The following is a 27,470-nucleotide window of genomic DNA, read 5'->3' on the forward strand; positions in this document are numbered from 1 at the left end:
TTGGGGAAGGTTTATTTTTGAAAGTCAGTTTACATTACTTGCATTTCAACTATTATTTGCCAATACAAAAAAAGATACAGTTCATTTAAGACATGTTGACCCAATAGTGGGGCATGTTGTCACACTATATAGGGCAAATTGTTGCAGTGGAACCTGCCTTTAAACCACCCATTAAAGGCTTTAAAACAACATTTACACAGTAAAACAATTATGAAACAATAAAAATGTAAAAGCATTGATTTGGAAACTATTGTCATAAATTGTATACCTTTAAAACATTTGTGACAACTTGCCCCAACCTGACATTTATGAAAAATACTTTTGTCCTGAGAAAAAAGTTCAACCTTTTGGTTAAAATTTACCTTTGCATGAATGCATGCATGCAATCTCACTTGTTTATCCCACTGCTAGCACTGTAGCAAAAAATATGATGATATTGAAGGATAAAATTCACAAGATTAAATCCACAAAACACATTTGTGTTATTGGACTTTTGACTCTTTTAACCTTCCAGTTACTAAGATATAGCCCTTGTGACAACTTATGCATGTGAAAATTAGCCAAAGTCTCTCCTACATTGAGTTGACCACTTTGTTGTAAAGGTTTGATTTTAACATTATTCTAACTTAGGGGTTTCATGTGTGTCATATGCATCACATCGTTTACAAAAGCAGCTGTTCACACACACCAGGAAATAAAAGAAAAAAAGAGGAAGTTGAGGCTGTGGTGAGGTTTACAAATCCACACTGAACACCCACACTGAAATCATGCTTTTTTAAATAGCAGCTATAGAAATTGTATTTCTTCCAGCAGATACACTGCTTGCACATTCAAGCACAATTAAGCCCTCATATTTTACATTATAATACTGCAAGTTAACAGTATGTAAGCCTGTTGATGTAGTATGGAAAGGTAAGTAAATTCTTAACATTAAATCACAACGAGTGCAACTAGAATACCAGCTTTGTTGCTAGATGGAAATCGATCCTAAATTATAAGTGCATGGCTTAGTCCAAATGACTGTGATGCAAATATACTCCATACATGAAATGACAGCATGCAAATGTCACTAATTAGACTTCCATCAAATATAGGCTAAGAATTCCAACTGGTTCTCATCGCCTTTACAAAATGAACGGAACAGAATCTGTTGACCATGTGTTAAGATTTACCTATAATATATTTTAGCACTCTGAGGTATTGTATAATATATATTGCATTGTATAAGGAATAACACTTACAAGTCTGTTGGTTAAGTTAAGCAGTATCTGGTTTAAAAATGTTCTGAGCAGTAAACTAAAAGAAAGCTGAAAGTGCTATAGTGTGCTTTTTACAGCTTGTCCACAGCTTAACAGTCTTTGGAGGAAGATTTTGGCAGAAAATACATATCTGAGTGTGAGCGTTTTGTTCCCTTGGCATTCCAAAAATATGCCTATTACGTCATGCTAACGTAGGGATGAATATTATCGCTATTTGAGTCCCTATCATGCTAGTCACCCAGTGCTATTTAAGTAACATGTGAAAATGCATTTAATTCTGATGCTCAGTAACAGATAAGAAGATGGCACACCAATGATGGATGATGCTACAGGACTGTAGCCTCCTCGATGGCGTTGACCCACCTGAAACACAACAACCATAAAATCTTCATATTGTGTAATAAAACATAGCACATTGCAGTACATTACAATGCATAATGTTCTGAATGAAGATCAAGAGGTACAAGCACACTAGCATCCAAAACACAACAATGCTGGTATTTTCAGCAGGGTATGAGCCGAGGAGTGTGTGCATGTGTATACCTCTGAGCAGTGTGACAATCCTGAGCTCTGAAAGTGTAGAAGAGAGTGCTTTTGTGGTACAGCTGAAACATACTGCTCTCTCCTTGAACCTCTGACTTCACAGAGAAACCCAACAGAGGGAGGGTCTCGCATGCAACCCTCTCCTTAAATCACAGAAAAAGAAACAGAGACAGAGAGATTAGGTTTAACTACATGCTGCAAGTTGTGTGCACAAAAACTGTGACTGGGTGCATTACCTCAGGCTGTGGGTACGTATAGAGAACTTTGTCTTTTAGAAGGAACCACAGGCTTTTCCAACTTCTCTTGCTGTTCCTGCATCTCTGCAGGGTTCCGCTCATCATGCTCTCGGACCCTGTCACCTAGGGAACAATACATGACATTGCATTCATATTTTGATGTTTTGAGGCCAAATTGTTTGGCCACAACTGCTTGAGACTTTAAGGGGACCTATTATGCAAAATTCACTTTTACATGGTGTTTGCACATAAATGTGAGTCTTTTAACCCTACAATGTTAAAAGTCCACCCCCTCCTCTTTCTTATATTTCTATTAATCAAAAACAGTGTGTCAAAATGAATGGTTTTCATTACGTTAGAGAGGCCTCGCCCACGACTGGTGACGGACTCCACCCTATTATCATTGATCCTCCCCTGAGTGATCTACACACAGTCTGCCATTTTTTTCAGTACTGGAGCAGATACAGTGAGAAGAATAATATCTCGCTTCGTAAGCGTCATAAGTGTTCTGTTGTGAGAGATGGAGGTATAGTCAGATGGAGTAGACGTGTTTGTGTCTTTCCCCCGCACTTTGTGTTTTTCTTGACCATTTGAGCCCCTTTATGCGTTTATTTCAATTTTAATCTGATCGTACTGATGAAACTTGTATAACTTTGTTTCAATATGACCACCAAATCGACTAAGCAAAGCAGGAAAGACCCTAAAACAGACCTCACTGACGATGCTACCAACGAGCTTAGTATGGCGGCGATTGCTAAGCTTTTAAAAAACACCAGCAGGCCCTTTCAGCAGAATTCAAGTCGAGTATTTCTTCCCTCGATTCAAAGATAGACAGTGTACAATCTGCGGTTTCCAACCATACACACAAGATTGATGCACTGGAATCTAACGCCAATGTATTGGATGAACGCATGCTTGCACTGGAAGCATCATGTGCCTCTCTAACTGATTGTAATGCTAAGTTGCTAGCAAAGGTTATTGATCTTGAGTCCCAATAGTTGGCTTACCAGAATCGATTGAGGGCCCTCGTCCATCAGCCTTCTTTTCACAACTCCTGTTTGATGTCATGGGGAAGGATATTTGTTTTCTTTTTTTTTTCTTTATCTCTCTCTGCTTTCTTTCACCTTCCTTTGTGCTTCCTCTTTACTCTTTTTCCTTTCTTTGGATCCAGAGTGTATTCTATCAGATCGATACCACAACTTTACTAATTCTGCAGAATGGCTAATATTCCTACAATGACACAGACTGCGGCTAATCACTTGGAATGTCAAGGGAATGAATAACAGTATTAAAGTTGGTAAGGTTCTATTGCATTTACAACATCTTAAGGCCGATATTATGTTTCTGCAAGAAACACACCTGCGAACTGCTGACATGCTCCGAATCAAGAGGGCCTGGATGGGGTATCATTCTAAATTCTCCAAATATCTCGTGGGGCTGTTATTACTATTCATAAGAATGTCATGTTTGAGCTGGCTAATACTATATCTGACCCCAATGGCCGTTTCGTTGTGGTCACGGGTAAGCTTCATAATGTACCAGTTGTTTTAGTTTCTATATATGCCCCTAATTGGGATAATGATGAGTTCTTTGTTAAGTTTTTTTCAAGTCTCCCAAATGTGGATGATCACCACATAATTATTGGAGGTGACTTCAATTTGGTCCAAGAAGTCTCGCTTGATAGATCTTCCTCTAAACAGTCTGGCTTATCTAAGTCACCGAACGTAGTATTAAATTATGCCTCCCAGCTGGGACTCACTGATCTTGCTGGATAGCAAACTGTTAAACTGTATTAATGCATGTACATATCACACAGTAGTGATTTCTGATCACGCCCCCGTTTCAATTGATATTGCTTTATTCCACGATAGATTCTCACCCTCCTTTTGGAGATTTGACTCTTCTAAATTATCAGATAATACATTTAAGGATTTTATTGCTTCACAGATTCATATTTATTTAGAGCTCAATCAGACCCCAGATGTCAGTAGTCTTACTCTTTGGGAGGCCTTGAAGGCTTTCATCCGTGGGCAGGTTATTTCCTACGTTTCCCATTTGAGGAAGGCAGAAACGTCTAGACTATTTAACTAGACATGTACTCCCGGCATCAGAACCACAAAAAGGAAATGTGCCCCAAAACATACCCAAAAATGTGTGTATGTTTGTGTAAATCATTTTACACCAGACTGCTATGTGAAAGAGTGTCAATATAAAGCAGGATTTGTTTTATTTTTTATTCTCAAGCATGGATCAGTACCAACTGTTCATGTTCCAGCTTTATATCCTGAAGATGTATCACACTTTATATTTCGTGAACGTTTGTAAATCGCCTTTCCGAATGTGCTTGTTAGCTGATTCTACAGCTAATGCAGCTAAAGTTACCATTGTCACAGACACCAGAGCTTATCTGCATTTAAAGAGACACACGCGAAAAAGGCGTGATTTTGATTCCACCCAAAAAGAGGCATTTATAACATGGTATAATAAATTATCCGTGGGGTATTTTGAGCTGAAACTTCACAGACACATTCTGGGGATACCTGAGGCTTATATTACATCTTGTAAAAAGGGGCATAATAGGTCTCCTTTAAGTCAAACTAAAAATGTATGAATGTGATTACTGTAAATACCAAAATTCCAAACCAAGAAGTAGTACTCTCTAGTTCTCACAGGTGCTTTAGCTGGTGTAGATCTTTGCATTAACTATAGAATATTTTTACTAAATTTGATAACCAGAAAGTGTTAAATATTTTTTTGATATTTTATTCTGACAGGATGATGATTATCTAGAGCGATAATGACCGACTGACTGTGCATTATCCCACTGATTACATGGCAACCTACCAAATAAATAAATAAGTGGGCTTGAAACATCGATTTGTGTTTAAAATATGCTATATAATATAATATAATATGTGATAAAATGTGAAATAAAAACAAACAGCTCAGATCTATTATGTTTGAACAGTGTATAAAGAGATCTACTGAGAGATAAACTGATATTTAGTCCAGGGATAGTTCAGCCAGATGTGTATGACTTTCTTTCTTCTGCAGAATACAAACAAAGGTTTTTAGAAGAATATCTCGGCCAAGTCAATACAATGCATGTGAATGGTGGCCAGAACTGTAAAGATCCAAAATGCACATAAAGGCGGAATAAAGTAATCCACATGACTCCAGTGGTTAAATACATATCTTCAGAAGTGATATGATAGGTGTGGGTGAGAAGCAGATAAATATTTAAGTCTTTTTTGACCATAAATCTCCTCTTTCACTTTCTTCTTTAGTTTTTTGGCAATTTGCATTCTTCATGCATATCTACTGGTCGAGGCTGGACCAGGGTGGAGATTTATAGAAAAAAAGATTTAAATATTGATCTGTTTCTCACCCACACATATCATATCAATTTTACCACTGGAGTCTTAAGAATTAATTTTATGCTGCTTTTATGTACTTGTTGAAGGTTCAAAGTTATGGTCACCATTCACTTGCACTGTATTGTCCTACAGAGCTGAGATATTCTTAAAAAAAATCTTTGTTTGTGTTCTGCAGAGGAAAGAAAATCATACACATCTGGGATGGCATGAGAGTGAGTAAATGATGAGAGAATATTCATATTTGGGTGAACTATCCCTTTAAAACAGAGACAAAGAGAGATCTGAACGGATGGGGGTACCTGGTTGAAAGACAGCTGGCCTTTGCGGCTCTTCCACAGACTGGACGGATGAATGTTTTGGAACACAGAAGAGAGTGGCCGACTGGAGCTCTCGGTTACTGTGGCAACATCTACCAAACAAATGCAACATATAATGAAAAAGTTGCAAGATGAGAACTTGGATGTATTTTCAAAGTAAAGGTCAAACATGAGCTTCTGAACATGTAAGAAATATCACAACCTCATAAAGCTATACGCAATGGATGCCTACAATACTTTGCATGGCATTGCATTGTATGTCGACATCCCCTTCTAATTAACAGGTTTGGTTATATCAGATACACCCATTAATTACAGGTGTGTAAAATCATTTATACTGTCATATAATCTCAACAGACAAACAATTAAATGTTCACCAAGCACTTACAGTCATAGTGTTCAGATGTACACATACAGAAATTTTGGCCATGTATTGTATTACATAAGAACGATTTTTACAGTGCAATTGTTTTAAAGAGGTCATAGATATATGGTTGTACCATGCTTACGAAGCTCAGTGTAACATTGATCACACACTTTGGCCCGTCTGTTCTTCATGTATTTAAGGGGGAATTTATTCCTGCAACAATCTCTGCAAATAACCTATAAGCATCACAAAACCATTTTTTCCATAAACAATTTATAAGAGCTTGTAAGAAGTTATCTGTGTGTAGGTTTCAAGTGTCTCTGTCTTTGTACCTTGCCACAGGCATGGCAGTGATGTCTTCTATTTGTGAGGCTAAAATGAGAGGGACAGTTCATACAAACTGTCACCTGGGAGACGGACAACAGGGGTGGAGCATTCTCGCCAAGACAAATCACTGGCACCTCTAAAAACTAAAGCACAAGATACATGCAATTAAAAAAATATGAAAACAGCTTTAGTTTGTAAAAGAAACACCATCAAATATAAAAACTTGGCAGCATTGTCACATTAACACTTTATCAAGTCTCAAATATATGTGAAGCTTCCTCACCTCAAGACAGTCGACTGGGTCTCCTGGCACTGGGCCAAGGTCCAGCAACGTACGATTTAGAGTAACAAACCATCCTTCTCGTTCGATGCAGGAGCTGCACGCAAGAAAACATAAATCAGTCAAACAGCATGCAGACTAACAAATGGGAAGGACTGCATGCTTGACCGATTTAGTGTGAATATACTGTATCACTTGCCTGGCAGTCAAAGTGATGCTTATGTCTTTCACATCAATCTTCATTGCATTCTGAGCGTTCTCTGTCGGTGGCTTGCTGACCTGAAAGACAACAAGAAACTGATTTTAGTCATTATAAATCACTTATAATTAGACTCTTGTGCATTAATATGGGGTATTAGTGTTATACCTAGGGAACATGAGGGTGTTTCCTAGAACCATCATGCTTGAATTAACAGTAAAAGTGTCAATGGATACTGTAGGTCCTACCTCCATCCCTGCCAGTGGTAATGTGTTGATAAGTCTATATTTGCCATTTTGCTGAGGATATGTGTAGAGCATTATGTCATTCATCTAAAATGTAAAAATTGAAGGCTTAGAAATATACAGTATATAGCATACATCAAACAATACATTCACAACATGTAATACATTTAAAGGACTAACATGAATAATTCCTTCACAATAATATAACTGTCCAAACCACCACTCATACCAAAGTTAATGTTGTCTTTGCATGCTTGTTGTAATTGATTTACACCACAAGAGGGTAGTCTGGCACAATGTCTTATATGGGGCATTGCTCATATGGGGCATTTTCTACCTTTACAAAGGAAATTATTTCATCAAATGCTTTAATTTAAACAATGAATTCAATTATAAAATGGCATGTTTCAATCATTAAAAAAATTGCATGATCTCTACATTGCATAATATGCATTTTTACTGAAACGAAACTTTTTTTCTCATTCACATATTTCCAAATGTTTTGTCTATTAAATTACGCAGAAATAAATATTTTTCAATGAACATTAGAGACATGATTCATACACCAAAAGCTGTTAATGTTCTGTCAGATTATTATTGTATCATCAATAAACAAATCCAGATATATATATTTTTTATATTATTATTAACTACATTCTAGCATTTGGTATTTTTAGTGTGGGAGCACAACACTGAACTTATGTGGAATGTAAGAAGTGGAGTGCCCATCTGTGGGCATTAATGGCACGGGCTTCTGACAATGACTCGGCAACATCTGCACAACGGATGGCACGAAACAAATAATGTTTGACAAAAATTCAAATGAAGATCGTGATGGATATATTTGGAACTATATCAGACTGCAGGGGAATTTTTGTGCTCAGAACCCAGAGGCCGTAAATTTCCGAACCTGGATGGAACTAGAGATGGAGATGAGAGATGTAACAGGTGTTTACGCATTTCTCTTCACCATGCAGCTGGTATATTACACAAAGCATTTTTGCTAATGTGCTGCATTATGAATAATGAGGGAGCACCAAGATATGAAAGGCATTCACCGCCACGCACTTGCAATGATAACATTCTTGTTGATTATAAGCAGGAACAATATAATTTTATTGCGTAGCTCACTTATGGAGATGCGGAATAATGGCATTCACATGTCGAATTAACAGGTTGTGAAAGGTTTATACATCTGTAACATCTTAAGTTATGTAACTATGTGACAAAGCACTTCCTCACTGCATGAGCTCACACTAAATACATCAAGTGGTCAAATATGTTGCTGACAGCTACACAAGTGAGAAAAGGAGAGACAGAGCGGATTCTGGAATTAGAGTTTGATACAAAAACAAGTTTATTGAATTGATTTGTTCATTTGTATCTATTGGTTTACTAATTCGCAGCTGCACTGAAAGTGAATAAATGTGTGCAAGAATTTTACGTATTATGAATGTGGAACTTGTGGGAATGACTAAAATTGTGCGCAATACCCGCAATCCTGCAACAAAGTTCAGGCCCTGCAAACTGCATTACATTAAAATATCAAAGTTGCCCTGGTTCCCCTTCTTTGTGATTTCATTATACAAATATATATATATATATTTCTCTGCAATCTGCTAAATTAATAGAATTAAAAGCTGTCACCCCTCCCCAACAGAAATAAAAATTGAGACATTCATGCAATTCTTGCCAAATAGCGAGCCATTTTACCTCACATGTTAAAAATGCTTAATAACAATTATTCAATTAGCCTAAGGTATAAAAATGTAACTTCATGTAAAGTGGATCCATATGAAGAATTTATGGAAGAATTTAAAACCTGTGTATACATAGTTCTGTATTGTTTAATGGTCATTAGACTTTATTATACGATATATGCTGTGGATGAATATGAAGACCTGAAAAGTGTTTTTTTTAACAGGACAAGGTAACTCAGACTAGGTGAGTTGGGACACCGCGTGGAGCTGCACCATTCTTTTGACATCAATGTGATGAGGAAAGTGACAACACAAGTGAGTTAAGACATTCCAGTAATTAATATAAACACAAAACATTTTATAGTAAAATGACATAATCCCTCCGCTATAATAGTCTATTTTTATTGCATTGGGACATAAATCCTGTAATCTATGATATGGGTTTTTTAATGGTTTTAGTAATATTGTAGGATTTTCTGAGATATTCCGTTGTTTTCTTTAAACAAAATATCTTCATATTTGCAGACGTTGTATGATAGAAGTTGTATTGTCAAAAGTTACAGAGAAGTGTTGAGGAAAGAATATTCTCATCTCTGTCGGTCCATACAATGCACAAGTTTTGGTCACCATTCACTTGCATCGTATGGAGTATTCTTCTAAAAATCGTAGTTTTTGCAGAAGAAAGAAAGACATTGACATTTGGCATGGCATGAGGGTGAGTACATGAGAGAAATGTCATTTTTGGGTGAACTACTCCTTGGGTGAACTATTCATGATACTGCAATACCAAATATCGCCAATATATCAGTTCACCACTAGATAAATCATAAATTAGGGCATTTTATGTTTTTTATTAATATCAATAAGAATAAGTGTATTTATTAATCATTTATAACATATAAGTTAAAATGATCTCAATTTGGCAAGTATTGCATGTAAGTCTACCTTTTTATTTATATTGTTTCAACCGCATATCAGTGATTTATAATGCACTTTTACATTACAATTTTACATTATAATGACTTCTTAGTCATTAATGAATCCCTTTATATACCCTTAAAAAAGGGAACATTAATGTACATTTTTACCCAGACATTAACTACATGCACACATTGAGGCAGCAGAACAGTGTATTAATTTATAGGCAACCACCACATATAATTTCAAAAACCATTATTTCAGCACACTCTCCATTCCACATATGAAATGCCCAATGACATCTCTGCTTATTAAAGGTTTTAATTGCTCTTTAACAAGAATGTGATGATGAATCCCGAACCAGTTAAATACCTTAAAAGATATTAATTCATCCCTCTGCGTTGGAAAATATTATTCTCAGCCTTAGATGGCATGCTCCCGACAGCCCAAAGCCCATTTAATGACTTTCTATTGCATTTTGCCTTGAATATTTGGTTACATCCTTGGTTTAACCAGCCCTTTGCATGCCAAAAAATGAAACAAACTGTGGCTGGTCATTTTACATGTCAGTCAGACAGTATCTTCCTGTTTCTTGAACAAAATAACTTGCAAAGTGGACTAGGACAAAAGTCTGGATCTGTGAGTCTATTGAAATTTTGAAAATACTAGACTGAAAATGAATGAGAGTTGAGTGCAATGCACTTGTAGCCACCTGCCCATCTTACTGCACAACTATCCATCTGCCTGAAAAGTCTACAATAAATATTATTTTTGACAGCATATCTCATGTCCATCCTGTCACCCTCTGTTCTGTTATCTTAACACATCGCTCTCTTCCCGTTCCCACAGGCTAATTCTGGGGTGAGAGCAGCTCAGAAAAACAATAGAACATGTAGAGACATAAACACACAGAAAAACATCCTGCCAGGAAACTCTAAAAACAAGTAAAACAGGGAACACACACACACACACACACACAAAGGAGAGACACTAAAAACTATACAGAAATAAAGAAACTGTATCTTTGTGTAGGCTCAACAGCTCAGCTCTCACAATCGCATCATATCTAATAGCAATTACATTAAGTATGACACCAAACGACTCATACCAGGAAAAGGTGACGTGGCTGCTTGCACTTCCTGCTGACCTTCATCAGGGTACCTTCTTTCACAAAGACCTAGGGAACACACACAGATAAAGACACACAAAGTTAATCAACATTTTTTAACCTATTAATCACAAAACCATTTAACAGATTTGAATTGAATTTCTCACCCTCCCTGGCTGTAGGAGATCTGTCAGACCCAAAACACTGTGTTCAATATGGACCAGCCGCAGAAGATCCGCCTGAAAGTGAAAGCGTGTTAAATTGATTCAAATTGATAACTCATGAGTTTGACACAAGTGGAAAATGACTTTTTGACTGATTCATTAAAAAGAACTAGCTCTTAAGAGTCATTGGAGGAAGCATGCAGACGTTCAAGCACTACTAAGGTAACCAAATGTCATGAAAACCATTTTGGTTCCAGTCTCAAAAATTGGAAGTTTCCTAACCCTACACTGTGATGTTACGTACATTAATGCTTTGGTTCCACACACATATGGCCTACCCTAGACTCTCTATAGGTACATTAAGCCAACACACACTCACACATACTCACTCCGTTCTTGAGGCCATCAGTGACATGATAAGCAACATCTGAGACCACCGCCAAAGCATCTGAGGAGAAATGGAAGAGAAACACCGACAAAAGTAGGGAGGGACATGTGTAAATTAATGAGAAAAGCTACAATATAATACACATAGCACTATTCGACCTACACTCACTGAGTACTTCACTTTATTAGGAACATTATGGTCCTCATAAAATGTCCGACATGGTCTTCTGCTGTTGTAGCCCATCCGCCTCAAGGTTCAACGTGTTGTGCATTCTGAGATTGTGGCAAGCAGGGCATGGCTGAGCAATAAGGATTGACATCAATCAGCCGGGAGAGAGATAAAGAGGAGCCGGAGCCACAGTTCGAGAGAGAGATGCACAAAGCTGTCTATGTGTGTTGATTTGTTTAACGTAGCTGGCTGAAAAGCAGTGCGTGTGTTTTCATGTGGTGCTGGAAAGCACCCTGTTATGTTGTACACTGAAAAGTGTGATTAAAAGTCTTTTCACGCTTCCTCCCTTCCACATTAAGAACCTGTTCTGCCAACATCTGAGATGTTATTCTACTCACTACAATCATACAGAGTGGTTATCTGAGTTATCATAGCCTTTCTGTCATTCTCTGTTGACCTCTCTCATCAACAAGGCATTTCTATCAACAGAACTGCCGCTCACTGGACGTTTTTTGTTTTTGCCACCATTCTAAGTGAACTCTAGAGACAGATCTCCCAGGAGATCAGCAGTTACAGAAATACTCAAACCAGCCCGTATGGCACCAACCATCATGCCACAGTCGAAATCACTGGGATCAAATTTTTTCCCCATTCTGATGGTTGATTTGAACAGTAACTGAAGCTCCGTACACGTATTTGCATGATTTTATGTATTGCACTGCTGCCACACGATTGGCTGATTTGTTAATTGCATGAATAAGTAGGTGTATGGGTGTTCATAGTAAACTGCTCAGTGAGTGTACAGTATCAACAGATACACAATACCCAAATAATGCAGAAAGGCCTGTTTAAGAAGATGAGTGAAAAATGCATGATGTGATCAAGAGTCATTGCCTTAAGAGTAAAACGACAGTATCTAGGATCTGAGATAAGTTACTGCTTTAACATTCAATACACACACTGAGAGATCAGAATCAAAATGACATTGTTACAATTTACTAATGCTGCAGTACAAAACAAAATGACTACCATGTTATTAATGGCAGTGCAAGCACAACTTTCTTAGGTTGCTAGTATTTGACAAAGCAAACATACTGTTATTCTACAGACTTTGTTTAAAGTTTTTTCAAAATCCCTTAACCAAGACCAAAATGATCAATTGTAACTTATCCTAGAGCTTTTAAGCTACATTTATCAGACTCAGCACAGACTTACAATCTGTTCTGACACGCATTGCTATATCAAAGGTCTGTCATATCATGGCTTTAGGTTACAATACAAATCTATTTATCTATTAATCTTTTTAAAACTTTCAGACAAAGGCTTTTTCAAGCCAACATCAAAGTTTGTCTTGTCAAACTTTACCTATATAGTTACAATTATTCTACATTAATTGCAGTTAATTCGCACTCATTCAAAGTACGGTGTCACTCCATCGCCTGCCCGCTTGCTCTCTGCGTGTGTGCTTGTGTGTGCGAAAGAGATCACCAGACGTGCTCTGCCACTCTTATCCAGAAACATTTATAACGTAAGTACACTTTTAAAAGTACGTTTCCTAACTCTGAGAATTATTAAATAGAATATCTGTTTCATCAGACTCTCGCTAGCCACTTATTGTCGTTTATAACTGGAAATGTTGAGGACAACATTAAATATACTACACATCAGTGAAAGTGAAACTAATATGACAGATAATAATGGAAATTTGACAACTTAGTCCATCAGATATTTGTACTACTACTTCTGTCCGGCCATGTGAGGGGAGAAACAAGCTCTGTGTCTTTATTCACATACTATCCATACAAAATATTATATGACAAGCACAAAACCTCAGCCAAAAGAGAGTTTGTAATAAAAAATTAGGGATGTACACCTGGGCAAAGCAGTTGAACTGAAAAGTTTGAAGTGTTTAAGATATTTAATGGCATCTGATCTTTTCTGTTTTTATTATCTGTTAGATTTTAATTGTATTGCCAATGTTAAATGTATTAAAGTTATAATCCTTTAAATGTTTCTTACTCCACAGTGTCCTAATTTGGGACATCTGAAAGAATGCCATTTGTAGTTTATGTGAATTAACAGAAAACAGAGAATTCTTCTAGTAAAAGAAGGAGCATTTTCCTTCAAATGGATAAAACTAAATTAAAAAAACAAAAATAGCTTCCTTATTACAGCAAGACACCAAGATAAGGGTTAAAGTCAACTGATAAGATGCTTTTGTCTATGGATAATGCTACACTTTACCTTGTGTATTTTGGAATTCTCTTGAGTCTGGTGAGAGATTATTCAGGTAGTCTGTTTGAAAAAAGCAAATATACAGAAAGATTAATGGTCTGGGATTGGGTTGATCTTGGCATAAAAAAACTACATGAAATTACATTTTATTAGATAAAATGACAATGGATAGTTAAAACTGAACAAAACACATTTTTTGAGGTAATGTGGTAGAGCTGGTGATCACCTGTTAGCAGCATACGGTACTGTAGGATGCGCACAATGACCTGAAGCAACTGCTTTTTCAGGGTTGCTGCATCTGGTAGCTGAGACACAAACACAGACACACTATGTAATGAGCAGAACCCAGATATATATGCATAAATAAAATGATATGCACTCAAATACTGAACTTTCAAATTAAAACACTAAAAGTGCACATTAAAAGGAATAGTTCACACAAAAATGAACTATGAAACTTCTCTTATAATTTACACACACTCATGCCATCCCAGATGTGTTTGAATTTCTTTCTTCTGCTGAACACAAACAAAGATTTTTAGAAGAATATCTCAGCTCTCATACAATGCAAGTTGTATAGAACCTTGAAGATCCTACAAGCATATTGAGGCAGCATAAAAGTAATCCATATGACTCCAGTTCTATATCAAACCTATATCTTCAGAAGTGATATGATAGGTGTGGGTCACTTTCACTTTTACATTCTTCATTTGTTTTTGGCGAATTGCATTCTTTGTGCACATCGCAACCTACTGAGCAGGGAGAATTTATAGTAAAAGAGGACTTAAATATTGATCTGTTTCTCATCCACATCTATCATCATCTCTTCTGAAGACATGCATTTAACCACTGGAGTCGTTTGGAATACTATTATGCTGCCTTTATATGCTTTTTTGACCTTCAAAGTTCTGGCCACATTCACTTGCATTGTATGGACCAACAGAGCTGAAATATTCTTCTAAAAATCTTCAGCAAAAGAAAGGAAGTCATACACATCTGGGATGGCATGAGGTTGAGTTAATGATGAGAGGATTTTCATTTTGGGGTGAACTATGTCTTTAAAAACTCGAACAGTACTTTGAACAGTAGTTCTGATCCATTTTAGCAGTGGCTGGTTGATGGATTATATCCAATAAGAAGCATTGATTTGGTTTAGTTTCAGAAAAAAAGGAAAAACATAATAACTCCCTTACTGTGCTTTGTATTTGATCCACATAATTAACTTTTTCTTCATAATGACTGATGTAAGAGGAGAAGATGGAAAACCCTGTCTTCTTTTCCAAGATGATTTCAGCAATCCCTTCATTCTGATCCCTGATTAATGTTGTCAAATAGAGAAGATTTGAGGATATGACAGATGGACATAATTTTGGATGTGTGTGTGTGTGTGTTGGATGAGTGTCTTACCATTCTTTTATGCGGGCCTCCAGTTGTGTGTGTATATCTTGGTGGAGGGTACAAATATCAAGTATCTCTGTCCATAGTGTAATCAGCCTCTCATCTGTTTCAACAGTCTATAGAGAAAGAGAAACGTACAGTGCTATTTTCATTAGAAGCTTTCATCTTAGAGAGGATAAGTCATTAAAACCCAAATACCTTTAGAGGAAAATGTACTACAATATGACCACAGACAGGTGAAATGAATAAAATGAATTCAAGAATAAACCTACCTGAAAGAGAAGTTGTAAAGTCTTTACATGCCTTAAAAGAAAGGAAAAGAATGTTGATAATAATAATGAAATTTAATTGAAATCTGATGTCTTCCAAACATTTAAATGTTGTCAAGAAAATGTTTCCTTTATTGTAATGTTTGTATCATGTAATTTATTCAAATGCAGATTGATTTTACTGGTGAAGTGGCAATATACATATTCTTGCAATATTATTTTGCACGACTTACTGTGACTCACTGTCCAAAAGCTCTTTAGCACTGTAGAATGCCCTGGAACAGCTGACAGTCTGAAACAGAATGGCATTTATAATAATCATTGAAAGTATAGTTCACCCAAAATTACAATACTGTCATCATGTACTCCCCCTCATGTTGTTCCAAACTTTTATGACTTTCATTATTTCATGGAGAACAAAATAAGTTTTTTCATTGCATCTTGTTTACAAACAGTGAAAATTAATAGTGACTGGGAATGTCCATATGCCTAACATCACCTTTTGTGTTCCATGGAAGAATTTTTTTTTACAGGTTTGAAACAACATGTGGGGAGCAAATGATTGTGGATTTTTTTTTTTTTTTACTTTAACAATCCACACACAATAGAGAAACACTCCAATTACAAACATACAGCTCACCAGTTTGTCAGACGTCTTAGTCCTTTTCTCTCTTGTACAAGCCACACCTACAGACACGCCCACTGTTCCATCTGGCCTCACATTAGGAGAACAGAAAGTGTAGGTACTTGAAATGCAGAAAATGTAGAATCAGAAACATACACAAACACACAAAAAACAGATCAATAACATAGAAAAGGTGTAATCAACACATGCACACACACACACACACACACACACACACACACACACACACACACAAAACTTAAATATCCTTTCTTTGTTTTTCCCTATGCAAGAGTAAATTACTTTTATAGCTTTATATAGTTTACATACAGATTAAGAGAGTGACGAGCCTACTTAGTAAATCTAGAAAATAAAATAAAGGGAACAAGAAATTAAGAGAAAATTCAGCCATTTTGTAATAAATGGAAAAAGATGCACATCTTCTATAATTACATTTTCAAAGTGTCAACATCTGTTCATATGCATGTGCATTTTAGACACAGTTTCTTGATGAACCCTGTCCAATGGAGGAAATGCAAGATGGTCATAAAGTCATGCCCATCAAACTTCATGACACGAATAGAATAGTGCCTTCATAGTCCTAGTTCCCCCCCACTTAGGGGGCCTGGGTAGCTCAGCGAGTAAAGACACTGACTACCAACTCAGGAGTCGCAAGTTCAAATCCAGGGTGTGCTGAGTGACTCCATTCTCCTAATCAACCAAAGTGACCCACGAGGGAGGGTAGAGTCACATGGGATAACTTCCTCATGGTCGCGATAATGTGGTTATCGCTTTCAATGGGGCGCATGGTGAGTTGTGTGTGGATGCCGCGGAGAATGGCATGAATCCTCCACATGCGCTATGTCTCCGCGGTAACGCGCTCAACAAGCCACATGATAAAATGTGCGGATTGACTGTCTCAGTCGCGGAGGCAACGGATTCATCCTCCACCACCCGGATTGAGGCGAGTCACTACGCCACCATGCGGATTTAGAGCACATTGGGAATTGGGCATTCAAAATTGGGGAGAAAAGGGGAGAAAAATAACAAAATAAATAAAAATAAGGACCACTTAAATTTTTTTATTAATGGCAACTTTAGGGTTAATAGAGTAACGATAACTTAATTAAAACTAAGAATAGTAAAAAGTTAAGGTTACGGTTTAGGTTTTTTACCATTTGAGAAAACTGTATTTACAGTGTTTAGACACATACCTATCTGTCTCTTGCTCAGAAGACTGACATTTGCTCTGAAAGCTTGGCAGACTGCTCATATCCACGTAACCATCAGTGTCACTGGTTGAACTCTGATTTCGTTGACTTTGAATGTTGGGGTTCAGGAGGCGAATCTGCACATTCTCGTAGTGAGAAGAAGCATTTTGAACGTTCTCGTATTCTGACAAGTCAGCATTGGGAGTTGAAAAAGATCGAGGTTTAGAAAGGGGAAGGGGCTCAAAGAGGGAATTAAAGAAATTATCTGGCACTATAGAAATGGTGCTGGAAGTCAAATCATTATTAAGGGTTAAATTGAGTCCTGATTTTTGCCTATTTTTTGGGATGAGAAAGGAAGAGGGTGACATTGGTGCTGTGCGATCTGGGGTCCTCTTTAACTCAGGGCTGCCCATGCTGTGACTGATTAAATCCAGGCGTTTGCACGACCATTGTGGACTTGACTCAGAGGAGGACCTGGAGGACAAAGAACGATTATCCATCATGCTTTTCCGATCAGATTTCCTGAGGAATCGTAATGGCAGAAGGTAACGTTTAAACCCAAAATCAGGTTTCTTGCAAGAGGCAGCAATTTCACTTGTCAGGGATGGCAAACTTTTTCTGATTGGTCGTTTAGTGATGGAAGCCAGCTCAAAAGGGGGTGGTATATCTACTCTAGTGACTTTAGGTAAGTCTGTTGAGATGTGGACGCCTTGTGAAATACATCCTAATGAGCCAGTTAGTGCAAGCCGACTATCTCCAAGGAAACACTGATCTGTATAGAAGGAGCGTGGGTGTAGAAAAAGCCGGCCATTTCCTGTTGTCGTGCTACTAACCAGGTCAAGTTTCTTACTGGGGGTTTCCATAGATATAGAGCGAGACATAAAGTACTTCCTATTCTGAAGGAAGTCTTTTGCTTGGATTTTTGGCTCTGTCTCTTCATACACATGTTCTTCTGTTAATCCAGTGAGTTCTGAACTGCAAGTTGTCATATGTAGTTGGTTCTTTAGAACTTCTTCTTGAATAATCCTCTCCTTCACTTGATTCTGTAGATAACTTTGGCATTTAGTGTCAGGCTGCTGTTGAATAAGTGAAAGAGCACTGAAGAGGTCATGATTTAAAATGGCCTGATCCTTTACATAGTGACCTTCATCGACTGAATCTTTGTTGTGATTTGCATCTGCTATATCCTCATAATCTAAAACTGTCTTAGTTCCTGTGACAAAGAATGGCTGAGATGAAGAAAATGACGAACTAAACAAACAGGACTGATCAGACTCAAAGAGGTTTTCACCTCCACCATCTGATGTGGGATAGTCTGGAGGTTCAATGGGAGATGAGAGATCCTGTGAAGAATTTTTGTAGGACAAACGATGATCTTCTTGTTCCTCGAATTGCTCATTTTCCTCCTGCATTTCATCATCCTCTACCTCAATGGAAATTGAAGACAGATCAGGACTGTCTAATTCTGGATTGTCTGGAGTGTCAATGGCTGCCAAGAGATCTTGTGAAGAACTTTTGTCTGAAAAATTATCATCTTCTTGTTCCTCAATGTTACCTTTTTCCTCTTGCATTTCATCATCCTCTTCCTCAATGGAAGTTAAAGACAATTCAGAACTGTCTGATACATCTTCCATAGTAAGCATCATTATATCTCCACTGACATTCTTTTCTGTCTCTGTAATTTGTGGAGGTTCTGTTTGTTCAAAGAGGTCACACTCAGAAAGTCCATCTTTGTCTGCCAATGCCTCACCTGCATCACAAATGTCTGGGAACATCCCATCTGTGTCTTCTTCATTTGAAAACATTGTGCTTGTGATTATACCATTTGGGTACATTCCTTTTGGATAGAATCCTTTAAAGAAATGTTTGCCATAGAGTATTTCGTCTGTCAACATTCCATCAGTGTATGCTAATTGTCCGTAAACTGTATAAGAGGGTAATTTAGCATCACTGGAATTTTTGTGTGGTGTTGATACACAATTTTTAGTCAATCCCAATGCTATATTCTCTAATTCCTTTATGTGGATCTGGTCTGCCACTCTGCTATCATTCACCACGCTCTCACTGCATGAATTATAGTGATGGTCCATTGACTCACCACCTTCTAGACCTTCCACAAAATCAAAGTCAATTCCCTTTGCCAACTCATCTCCGCATCCTAACTCACCCCCCTGTTCCTGAATAACATCCTGTTCTGTCTCATCTGTTTGGACTGTCCTTTCCATATGTATGAGTTTCTCAGTCTTCCTCTCATTTGACTCCTCCTGGTCCAGCACTATTTTTCTATACATTTCCATCATATGCTGTCTTGTGTTTGCAGGTTTAAGGTTTCTGTTAGGGTGTAATATATTCAAGTAAATGTTAGAACTGTGATGATGCCGAGGAAATGTTTTTGCTTTGGGTGCAACGGCTGGTTTGAGGTCCTGATTAGGCATAGGGGACTGACACTGCCCCCTGAACAAATGCACAGCCTGGAAATGTGCTTTGAGGCCTGGGGTATGCTCCTGAAACTCTGAAACACAATGTATAACAAGTAAATGTTAATATTTTACTGCAAATTTACCATTTACCAATAACGTTTTGCTAACACCCTACAAATTACTAATTATGTCCCTAAAAATGTAATCAAATTGCTTTATTGATTACTTCATCTAAAAAGTAATCACATTACTAATTATTTTACTTTTAAGCAGTGGTAGAAAGAGTACTGATTTTTTTTACTTAAGTAATGTACTGCTATTGAGGAAATAATTCACTTCATTACAAGTAGATGTACTAAGAAATATTATGACTCAAGTAAGAATAAATAAGTAGTTTGCCAAAAAACTACTCAAGTAATTACATTACAAGTTACTTTATGAAAATTTTATTATATACGTATAGCAATATATGCTTCCATTTTTAGAACAAAGAAAAAGAGGGAAGTGGACAGTCCAGATGCACAACAAAAATACAAGTAAATCACAGTCTTTAGTTTGAGAAACAGACTCCTTACGGGTCCTAAACTAGCAGCTTCTATATGCCAAGAGGATTCTTGGACTAACAGAACATTTTAAGTATACAACATTTAAATAGAAAAAGCCATTTAGAACATTCTAAATGTCTCTAAATCATCTCTAACTACATAATGTGTATTGTGACTGAAACACATTCCTATTTCAGTTTTATTCTCATTCACGTACTGTATGTCCAAATATTTTGGCTTTTAAGTTAACAAAACTAATATAATGCAATATCATAGAGGAGGAAATGTATCCTCTATGGTATTGCAGGAATTATCCAGATATGGAATGAGATTATTAAGCAAATTGCTATCAACTTGCCAACTGAATAAAATAAGGCAAATTTAAAAATTTCACACAGTGTTTAGTGAGAGATATGATTGATTCAAACACTAAAAGTGGTTGTTCTGTATATGTATTACTGTATTATAGTTGTAATAATAAAGTCTTAATTAACATTTTGGTTATTTAACATATTGACATATTATTATTATTATTAAGTAAATTGTAGCATTTGGTTGCATTATATTTTGTGATTTCTCATACCATCTTTATATAACATCCATCCCTTGAGCACTTTTGGCCTCTAGAGGGTGAGGCTTTTCTGACAGATAAACAGCAGAACAGGGCAGGGAAGTACAGTACAGCACCGTGAGTGAGAGTGTTATCTGCTAGGACAGTTTGTTTTGAACAAGAGGGGTGAACGGTTATGGAATTTAACACGGGAGTTCAATACCGAACTGATGTGGATTGATAGAAGCGGAGAGCCCATCTGTACAGGTGCTGTTGCAGTGAACTGGACAGTGGGGGGAAAAAATTATGTTCAGTGAAAAGCCAAAGAAGTTCGCAATGTATGTAATTGTAACTATTTAAGATATTATTAATAAAACACAGGAACCCATTGCATGGGCATTTTTTGCCCCACATCTTGATGTTTTTGGCATTTTTGCCCCAGTTCCCCATTAATTTCCGACACTATTGGCATTGTATCTTTCTAAGGTATTTAAAAGTTTGATTTAGCAAGTAAACAAGGTATCCCCACATATGTCAAACTATATTGAGTTAATGTTTGACACAGTTAAAACATTGCCTACCTTTAAAACATAGGTCTCTGTGGCAGCGGGGGCGTGGTCAAGCGCCCGTCCGGGAGAGAAAAGCGGTAAGGGCGCTCACACCTGAGCAAAATGATGACTTACACCTGTGTCTGATTTCAGTAACATGAGGAGAGCAGCATAAGAGTGCAGCAGCGACGGAGCACGAGGAGCCCGACAACCCGTCCAAGAAAGACTGTGACAAATTTATATGTATTTAGTAAAAATAAAAAAGCTTACCCCTTAAGCTGACGCCTGTTTCCGTCCCTTCCTTTGGCGGTTGTCATAGTCTCTTGACTAAAAAAATTACTTAGGAGCCATTGGCTCCTAAACTGAAACATTAAGGAGCCAAAAGGCTGTTTTTAGTTAATAAATAATAATAAATGTTCACACCCCTTTCATAATTTATATAAATATAAGACATGAAATATTTTTTTATTTAGTACTGCTCTTCAGAATCTACATTATAGTGACCAGACTTCGATTTCAGGGGACAGTCCCGATTTTTGGTGGCCTGTCCCCGGAAATTTCCCCATTTTCCCAAGCTTTCAAGACAGCATTCATAGTGAAATATTACATTGCAAGAAAGCCAAAGCAGCAAAGCCTACCATGTGTTGTTTATTTTGACCAACAAAGAGGGCTGCTCTATAGCAGCTTCAATTCATTCATCATTAACTGATTATTTGGTTGGGACAGTTTTGACATTAAGACCTGGACCAGGCAATTGAAGAGAATAATCATCAAACTTCAAAGTAAGGCACATAATAGCTATTTATGTTATAAAGTTATATTGTTATGTATTTTATGCAGGTTCGGAAAGAGGCGCAGGATTATATTGAAAGACTGGCCATCGTAATGTGGGAATTCCCACACAGACTGCACAAATGATAACATGCTGGTGAAAAGTAGTGAAATTAATCCTTGCAGATGAACAAATAAAATCAATAATTGTATCTTTAATCAGTGTTTTGTTTTTTGCATATATCAGTGCTAGTATCAGCCCAGCACCCCCTCTCCCTCCCTCCCTCCCTTCCTTTTGCACAAGTAATATTTATTTTGTTTTTGTTTTTTGATTTTCTCCCCTTTTGATCTCAGTTGTGAGATCACTGACAGCTGATTCGCTGAGAAAGTGAATCTGATTCAAACTGCTAACCTGAGCTCCTGAGTTCAAGCCCTGAGTTCTTTTCGGGTGATTCAAGAAAAAGACCTGCAGTCAAATGAGAAATTTTTTCACGACTCTCTTATGCTCATCAGAAACAGAACGGGTGAAAAGGGCTAGAGACAAACCGGGGCTTTAAAGATGTATTCAATAACTCACAAGATGATATCTGACGAAACCACATATAAACGCACACAACCCGACTGTCACCAATAGCGACTAGATTATTGACGCAGTCAATTATTTTTGGTCGCATTTGTGACCATTTAGTTGCAGCCTGGAGTCCTGCAAGTGAAGTTTGATCAGTGGTTAAACATTTTAAGACGGTTCCCTCGTACTTGAATGAACAGCTCCTTTCCAGAATAAAATGAAATATGCAGAAAATCACAGTATTACAGTTCTTGTATAGTGAGTGACAGGGCAGAAAGTCTTGAAGAGAGGACACCAGTGGCAGTTTATAATTAATAATTAATAATTCATAATTCATTATATTTATATAGCACTTTTCTAGGCACTCAAAGCGCTTTACATAGTATAGGGGGAATCTCCTCAACCACCACCAGTGTGCAGCATCCACCTGGATGATGCGACAGCAGCCATAGTGCGCCAGAATGCCCACCACACACCAGCTATTAGCAGAGAGGAGATGGGAGATGGTAGATTGATGTAGCCAATTCAGGGATGGAGATTAATACAAGGCCATGATAGATGGGAGCCAATGGGGGGAATTTGGCCAGGACACCAGGGTTACACCCCTACTCTTTACAAGAAGCATCCTGGGATTTTTAATGACCACAGAGAGTCAGGTCCTCGGTTTAACATCTCATCCAAAGGACGGTGCCTTTTTACAGTATAGTGTCTCCGTCACTATACTGGGGCATTAGGACCCACACAGACCGTAGGGTGAGCACCCCCTGCTGGCCTCCCTAATACCACTTCCAGCAGCAACCTTGGTTTTCCCCAGGAGGTCTCCCATCCAGGTACTGGCCAGGCTCAACCCTGCTTAGCTTTAGTGGGCAACCAGGCAAGAGCTGCAGGGTAGGGCTGGGACGACGCGTCGACGTAATCGATGACGTCGACGCAAAAAATACGTCGACGCAAAATATGCGCGTCGATTCGTCAGACCAAAACAAAGATGGCGGCGCCGGAGAGTAGAAGCAAAACGAGTGGCTCCTCAGACTACCAGAAGTGCAAGGCGGCACGCACTCGTTCATCTAAAGTGTGGGAATTCTTTAATTTAAAAGGAAAAAAATATGTGATATGTCGTCTTTACAAAATGGAGATGGCTTTCCATTCTAGCACCACGGCAATGCACCAGCACTAGGGCTGGGATGACGTCGACGCAAAAAATTCGTCGACGCAAAATATGCGCGTCGAATTGTCAGACCCAAAACAAAGATGGCGGCGCCGGCGCCAACACGAGTGGATCCTCAGACTATCAGAAGTGCAAGGCTGCACTCGTTCCTCTAAAGTATGGGAATTATTTAATTTAAAAGGAAACAATTCCGTGATATGTCGTCTTTGCAAAATGGAGATGGACTTCCATTCTAGCGCCACCCGGGAGCAGCCGCAGATGACACAGCACCTTAAGTTTTTTTCAACTCCCCACTTTGCACTCGATGTTGGAGTAGGCTATAATACGTTGTCGACACCTAAAGTTTTCGCTTATAGCTATTAATAATGCGCTTATAGCTATGAATGTCGTGAAAAATACATAGAGGTCACTGACAACGCGCTGACAGACAGGACCAAGCAGGTAACATTTAATAAAGTCTCAACTTTCAAATTTGGACATTCAAAGAAAATTAAACCATAAATAGGCCTACTATTTTGTGGCTCTTTAATGTGTCGTGACAGATTGCCTCAGTTAAAGCTGCTCGTGAACCGATCATCTTTTCCTTGGTTAATTTATAGCATCAAATAGGCTAAACATGAATGTAGCCTACATCAGAAGGACTGTTGTTTTAACCGCGGAAAGATGTCAGTACAGTAGCCTACAATCCATTATTCAAATTCACCGACGTTAATCTTCTCTCTCCTGACTACTTTGTCGGACAAAAATGGCGTATTATGATTGATTGATCAGATCGCCAGTCAATCAAACTCCCAGCAAATTTTTTTTTTTTTTTTTTACATTTTATACACCCCCACCCCCGATGAAACCGGTATTACCGGTGTTGTCACAAGTCGATTAATCGAATCGAAATCGAATCGGACTGGAAAAATGAATCGTTAGATTAATCGATGCATCGAAAAAATAATCGCTAGATTAATCGTTTAAAAAATAATCGTTTATCCCAGCCCTACTGCAGGGTGATATGGCTGTTTATGCAAACTGCTGTGCTCATTATTATTATTATAAACATATCTTTATTACGAGGATTAACCCCTTGAGATGAAGCATCTCGTTTTCGAGGGGGTCCTCCAATACATCAAAGCAAAAAAAAAAAAAAGAACCAAAACAGCAGAGCAAATATCACGGTCAAAAACAACACAACAAAACACAACAATACACACACACCAGCTCACAATGCTCAACCCCACCCAACACGATCCCCATAGATAACATGACAGAAAAACAACCACATGACTAGCATTGCACAAGGTCAAGGACTAAGAGTAACACAAAAAAAAAAAAAACATTAAGGATGAAAATAACATTAATAATAAATAAAAGAATAAAAATGAAGACATAAAAATTAGAACTAATAAACACATGACCAATGAAGCCCATGGTCAAACAAACAAAACTAGAAACAAAGACAAATATTCTCATGATGCTGTGCTCTGCAGGCTTCCATCGTGCCGTGCACAGCACGTTTAATTTATAAACATATTTAGCGCTTAGAACTTTCCTCTTCACAATAATTCTGAAATATTATGTATTTTTTGTACTTTATAATTGTGGTGAAAAATAACTGTAGTAAGTTGAATACTTCATTTTTAATCAACTCAAGTTAAAGTAAAAGTACTATTGTTTATTTATACTTAAAGTAGAAAAATGTACTCATGTAATGAGAGTAGTTGTAATTCATTACTTTCCACCAATGCTTTTAAGTTACTTTCTAAATCAATTATACTAGAAAAGTTTTTGGACTTAAAAGTAATTACTTTCATTGAAAGTCAGTATCTGTAATATAATTACAAGAATTTTAAATGTTACACTCCTTTTTTACTAAAAGTAATTAGATTACAGTAACTAATTACATTGTAAAAGAAACCCCATTTAAAGATCTTCAGACAGAAAACATATAATAATATAACTTTTATATAAAATGTTAGTTTTTCAAATGGTTCAACCAATGGAAGCAAAGAATGCCTGTCTGGACAATTCATACATTTATTTACATTCATTAGCATCTATAGACAACTACAACTTTAAACAGGGTGCTTATTGGATACTGATACAGCATTTCATTTTTATCAGGTTAAAACTGCTTACTTCATTGGCTAATAAACATAAATTACTCTGCTTGTTTTAAATATTGTAGCTATTGTCTCAAAGAACATTTTAATAATTTTAGGGTGTTTCCTGATTTGTACAAGAGGTCATTGAATTTCAAAGTCTTCCATTTAGGATTACATGACAGCTGTGGACACAAAACAAAAGAGAGAATCTAAAGACATTAAGAGGCATAATTGATCATAAACATTTATAATAACCTAAATAAAATAAAATTTTGAGGTTCTTCATAGTTTATGTAAACCTGCGATTATGATGCGCTACGTATAACATTTATAGCCGCATTCAAGATTTATAAGGTTTAATTAATTTAACCTCAAAACTACTTGCTTACTGACACTAACAGACCAACTATAAATTACTCCATACAACATAATTAAACAACCATAATTAACACAGTAAAAAGAAAAGAAAAAAAAAAACATTTTCTGAGAAAATTTGAATGAGAACTGAAGGCCTGAAAGCCCTCTAGTCCGTTTTAATTCTTTAAAATTTATATTGCACACACTTTCATACATTTATATGTGTCGTCACTCACATAAAAAGTCACTCTGAATCACGTTATCACCCTGTTTGAAGTGTGTTCGTCATTTGTTAAACAACATTAACAAATTTGAAAACTCACCTGCACTCATTCTCGATCATAATTTGTGTAGCCCATCTGAGACACGCGCATCAAATCCATTTGAACACAATGGGATCATAATCCATAGGGAATTTACACGGGATTATAACTCGAGATTATTACATCAACCACACCATAGCACATTCTCTAACTACATCTATCTTTAATGGCAATACAGGATAGCGGCGCTCAGGGCACACCCACCCCCACACAGGCGAGACTTTGTCTTGGCTGGGTCCTCTCAGGCGCTTCCTGAGGAAAGGGCGTCAAGACAAGAAGTAAAAACAGGGGTTTGCTTTCAAATGATTGCAAAAGCTTAGTAGTAAAATTTTACATAAGACGACTGAATACATTTGTCCAAGTTTGTTCAGGTGGACAGAAGTACATAAGAGACTCAATTAAAGAGAGAGTTCACCCCCAAATAAAAATGCTCTCATTATTTACTCACCACTTTAGAAGACTTCCATCTCTGCTGGTCCATACAATAGAGTGACTAGACCTATGAAGCCCCAAAAATCACATAAAGGCAGCTTAAAGTAATCCATAAAACTCCCGTGATTAAATCCATATATTCAGAAGTGATATGATAAGTGTGGGTGAGAAACAGATAAATAATCAAATCCCTTTTACTATAAATATCCACTTTCACTTTCACATTTTTGAAAGTGAATGTGGAGATTTCTGGTAAAAAAGGACTATATAGTTCAGTATAGCTCAGCCTCTCTCATTTCTTTATCAACAGACATCCAACATGAATAGGCAACATGTGGCAGTATATTGCCCATTGTATTAAATT

General features: G+C 37.3%; 1 protein-coding gene across 2 annotated transcripts; it reads right to left on the reverse strand.

Annotated features, from left to right (window-relative positions):
• On the reverse strand, positions 1-26,817 carry LOC127646168 (FYVE, RhoGEF and PH domain-containing protein 5-like). 2 transcript variants are annotated; one of them, XM_052129643.1, is made up of 21 exons: positions 26,675-26,817; positions 17,338-19,846; positions 16,139-16,244; positions 15,732-15,790; positions 15,502-15,532; positions 15,239-15,345; positions 15,025-15,145; positions 14,058-14,136; positions 13,841-13,891; positions 11,430-11,488; positions 11,044-11,115; positions 10,877-10,945; positions 7,154-7,237; positions 6,906-6,985; positions 6,710-6,803; positions 6,432-6,569; positions 6,233-6,335; positions 5,715-5,824; positions 2,039-2,161; positions 1,803-1,945; positions 1-1,622 (listed from the first exon to the last, which is right to left on the reverse strand). In XM_052129643.1, exons 1-21 carry the CDS (start codon positions 26,682-26,684, stop codon positions 1,586-1,588), a joined length of 4,185 nt encoding a protein of 1,394 aa, XP_051985603.1. In that variant the 5' UTR covers positions 26,685-26,817; the 3' UTR covers positions 1-1,585. The 2 variants fall into 2 exon arrangements, 1 of the variants encoding a protein (XP_051985603.1); XR_007970895.1 differs by lacking the exons at positions 1-1,622; positions 1,803-1,945; positions 2,039-2,161; positions 5,715-5,824; positions 6,233-6,335 and having other exon boundaries at positions 6,515-6,569; positions 7,074-7,237.
• Between the last annotated feature and the right edge of the window lie 653 nt (positions 26,818-27,470).

The sequence above is a fragment of the Xyrauchen texanus genome, chromosome 7, assembly GCF_025860055.1.
Source record: "Xyrauchen texanus isolate HMW12.3.18 chromosome 7, RBS_HiC_50CHRs, whole genome shotgun sequence".
Taxonomy (NCBI): Eukaryota; Metazoa; Chordata; class Actinopteri; order Cypriniformes; family Catostomidae; genus Xyrauchen; species Xyrauchen texanus.

Excerpts from the sequence above, each read along its gene's own strand:
- LOC127646168 (XM_052129643.1), bottom strand. Across the intron at positions 15,146-15,238 it reads GAGGCCCGCATAAAAGAATG|GGATCAGAATGAAGGGATTG; the intron begins GTAAGACACTCA and ends AACATTAATCAG. Across the intron at positions 5,825-6,232 it reads CACTGAGCTTCGTAAGCATG|ATGTTGCCACAGTAACCGAG; the intron begins GTACAACCATAT and ends TTTGTTTGGTAG.